Source organism: Colobus angolensis, unplaced genomic scaffold (assembly GCF_000951035.1).
Source record: "Colobus angolensis palliatus isolate OR3802 unplaced genomic scaffold, Cang.pa_1.0 Scaffold26, whole genome shotgun sequence".
In the NCBI taxonomy this organism is placed as follows: domain Eukaryota; kingdom Metazoa; phylum Chordata; class Mammalia; order Primates; family Cercopithecidae; genus Colobus; species Colobus angolensis.
This window is the reverse complement of record NW_012115821.1, coordinates 2,946,270-2,949,513: the sequence shown is the minus strand read 5'-3', so window position 1 is coordinate 2,949,513 and position 3,244 is coordinate 2,946,270. Positions and strand designations below refer to the sequence as shown.

At 37.9% G+C, this 3,244-nt stretch overlaps 1 protein-coding gene across 1 annotated transcript in view; it reads right to left on the bottom strand.

Annotated features, from left to right (window-relative positions):
• TMF1 (TATA element modulatory factor 1) overlaps positions 1 to 3,244 on the bottom strand; it is a 37,139-nt gene that overhangs the window by 21,070 nt on the left and 12,825 nt on the right. The window contains exons 3-5 of the mRNA XM_011947296.1: positions 1,748 to 1,890; positions 1,043 to 1,209; positions 765 to 921 (exon numbers count right to left, since the gene is read on the bottom strand). Coding sequence (XP_011802686.1) covers positions 765 to 921; positions 1,043 to 1,209; positions 1,748 to 1,890 — 467 coding nt within the window. The remainder of the gene's footprint in view (positions 1 to 764; positions 922 to 1,042; positions 1,210 to 1,747; positions 1,891 to 3,244) is intronic.

The following is a 3,244-nucleotide window of genomic DNA, read 5'->3' as shown; positions in this document are numbered from 1 at the left end:
AAAAAAAAAAAAAAAAAATTAAAAAAAAAATGCAAATCAACACCATACTCAGTTACCACTTCACACACACTAAAATGCCTATAATTTTAAAAACAGACAACAATACAAGTTGGCAAGGATGTGGAGAAACTGAAACCCTCACCTATTGCTGGTGGGAATGTAAAGTAATGCAGCCACTATGGAAAAGTTTGCCAGTTCCTCAAAGAGTTAAATATATAGAGTTACCATATGACCTAAGGATATATATCTAGGAGAATTTAAAATATATGTTCACACAAAAATTTGTGCCGGGATATTTATAGCAGCATTATTGATAATAACCACAAAGTATAAATAACCCATATGCCCATCAACTGATGACTTTATAAGACAAAGCCTCACAAATTTTGTTTTTTCTACTTCATCTGAGGTCCTTGGACTCCCACAGATGTTATGAATGAGCTCAGGAGTTAAATGGACTCTCTCAAAATTATATGCAATATGTATGTGCATTTTTGCTCTTCTCTTGTAAGAGGGTCCCTAGTTTTATAATATTCTCAAATGAGTCTAAAACTCACAAAAAAATTAAACAATATTGGTATCATGTAAGTATTACTTTGTTTTAAAAAGTACAACTGGCTAAATTGAGCAGAATCCAGTACTCTGAAATCTAACACATGTATCACTACATAAAGTTTGATTCAAATCAGCTAATAAATTGTTTAATTGGTAGAAGCATAAACAAATATTTTTAAAACTACTCTAATTCATCATCCATTGCTTACTTGAATGGCTAATGTTTCTTGCTGCTGACGGGCTTCTTCTTGGGCCTTCTCTAATGCTGCAGAAAGTTCTTCTTTAGCTTTCATTTCACGGCTCAGAGCAGCTTCCTGTGCCTCACTATCCTTTGCAGCATTGGCTTTGTGAAGATCAGTAAGTTCTCTTAAAAAATTAGATTGAGTTTATAAATGTTGCCAGTGATCAGATAATAGAAAAAGTATTCTTCAACATCCTACTCTGATAATTCATTCTAAATGGGTTGCATATTTGTTCATTTTCTTACTTGTATGCACTATCCAGGGCAGCCTGAATACTTCGGTTCTTTTCTTCAAGTTCATCCACGTCTACCTGAAGACGGCCAAGATCTTTCTCCTGGCGTTCTACCACGGAATTCAGTTTTTTAATATTTTCTCTATGTTGTTTCTCCACCTCTTCTTTGCCATCAAGGACCTATATGTTATAAAAACAGACAAAAGTATTTTTCAAGAAATAATACCATGGTAAATAATTGTATTCCAGCAATCTATAATAATGGAGAAAAATATATATATTTTTTGAGACAGAGTCTCGCTCTATTGCCCAGGGTGGAATGTTCTGGCTCACTGCAACCTCTGCCTCCTGGCTTCAGGCAATTTTCATGCCTCACCCTCCCAAGTAGCTGGGGCTACAGGTGTGCACCACCACGCCTGGCTAATATTTGTATTAGGTTGGTGCAATATTTTTAGCAGAGACAGGGTTTCACCTTGTTGGCCAGGCTGGTCTCGAACTCCTGGCCTCAAGTGATCTGCCTGTCACAGCCTCTGAAAGTGTTGGGATTACAGGTATGAGCCGCCCCACTCGGCTGAAAAATCTTATCATTTATCTATTGTTTGAAAAATTCTTCTTACTACACCCCATTAAATCTTTTCAAATGCTCCATAACCATGGCCAACTGCTCATACAGGAAGTAATAACAATATATATGTAGAGAATTATGATTGCTATTCACCTGTTTCAAATGCTGCAACTCCTCTTCTAGCTCTTTAACTTTTTTGTTCAGTTTTGCAACCATATTTTCATTCTCCTTGTCTTTAGCTCTTAATTTCTTGATGATGTTAGAATTATGCAATTGCTGTTTTGAAAGTTTTTCTCCTGGTGATGGTAAAAATGTATAAAATTAAATGACAACTATTCCCTAAAAATCTCAATAGAATGTTTTATCTAATCAATAACACAAAATAATAAAATTTTTTTAAATCACAATTTTGTAACCCACAATGTTACAACTAAGTTGGACAAGAATCATCAATGAATGTTAAAATTACTGGGTAAAAGGTTGTTGGGAAACTGGATATTGACACGATCTTAAAGAATCACTCTCACATATCACCTACTAATTTTAAAGAGAAAAATCTGGCAGTCAACTCCTTAACTAAGCATTCAGTTTTGGCATCACCAATTGTAGTACAGTTTGACAATATGTGCCTGCTGATGTGAGGTAGGTGTTCAGTATCACCTAGATATTTCCTACGAGAAATATGATCTAAATCTAATCATGAATAAAGTAACAAATTCCCAAACATGGGACATCCTGTGGGACAACTGCCCTGGACTCCACAGAGTCCTCAATGACATAAAGAAGAGAGAACTGTCCTAAATTGATGGAAGACTAAAAGGACATAACAACCAAATGCAATGGGCAAACTTTGGATCCTGGGACAGAACAAATGATCAACTATAACAGACGCTTTTAGAGAAAACTAGGATAAATATTAAAATATATGCTGGATTATAATTCTGAACTAATGCTGATTTCTTAGGTTTGACTATGATGTACCTGTCAAGGAAAATGTACTTGCCCTTGGGAGATGCAGACTGAAGAATTTAGGAGCAGAATATTATGGTATTTCTAACCTCCTTTCAAATGAGTTGACAAAAGCGTAGTGTATGTATATGCAGAAAGATATGGCCGGGCGCAGTGGCTCAAGCCTGTAATCCCAGCACTTTGGGAGGCCAAGATGGGTACGAGGTCAGGAGATGGAGACCATCCTGGCTAACACGGTGAAACCCCATCTCTACTAAAAAATACAAAAACTAGCCGGGCGAGATGGCGGGCGCCTGTAGTCCCAGCTACTCGGGAGGCTGAGGCAGGAGAATGGCGTAAACCTGGGAGGCGCAGCTTGCAGTGAGCCGAGATCGCGCCACTGCACTCCAGCCTGGGCGACAGAGCTAGACTCCGTCTCCAAAAAAATAAAAAAAAAACATATGGAAGAGGTGTGGCAAGATGTTAACACTTGATGAATCTAAGTGATGATGTAATCAGGTATTCATTGTAGTGTGCTTTCAGCTTTGAGTTTTACAGCTCTTTAGCTTTAAGTTTTCAAAATATTGGCTGGGTGTGGTGACTCTCACCTGTAATCCCAGCACTTTGGGAGGCCGAGGCAGGCAGATCACCTGAGGTCAGGAGTTCAAGACCAGCCTGGCCAACATGGTGAAAACCTGTCTC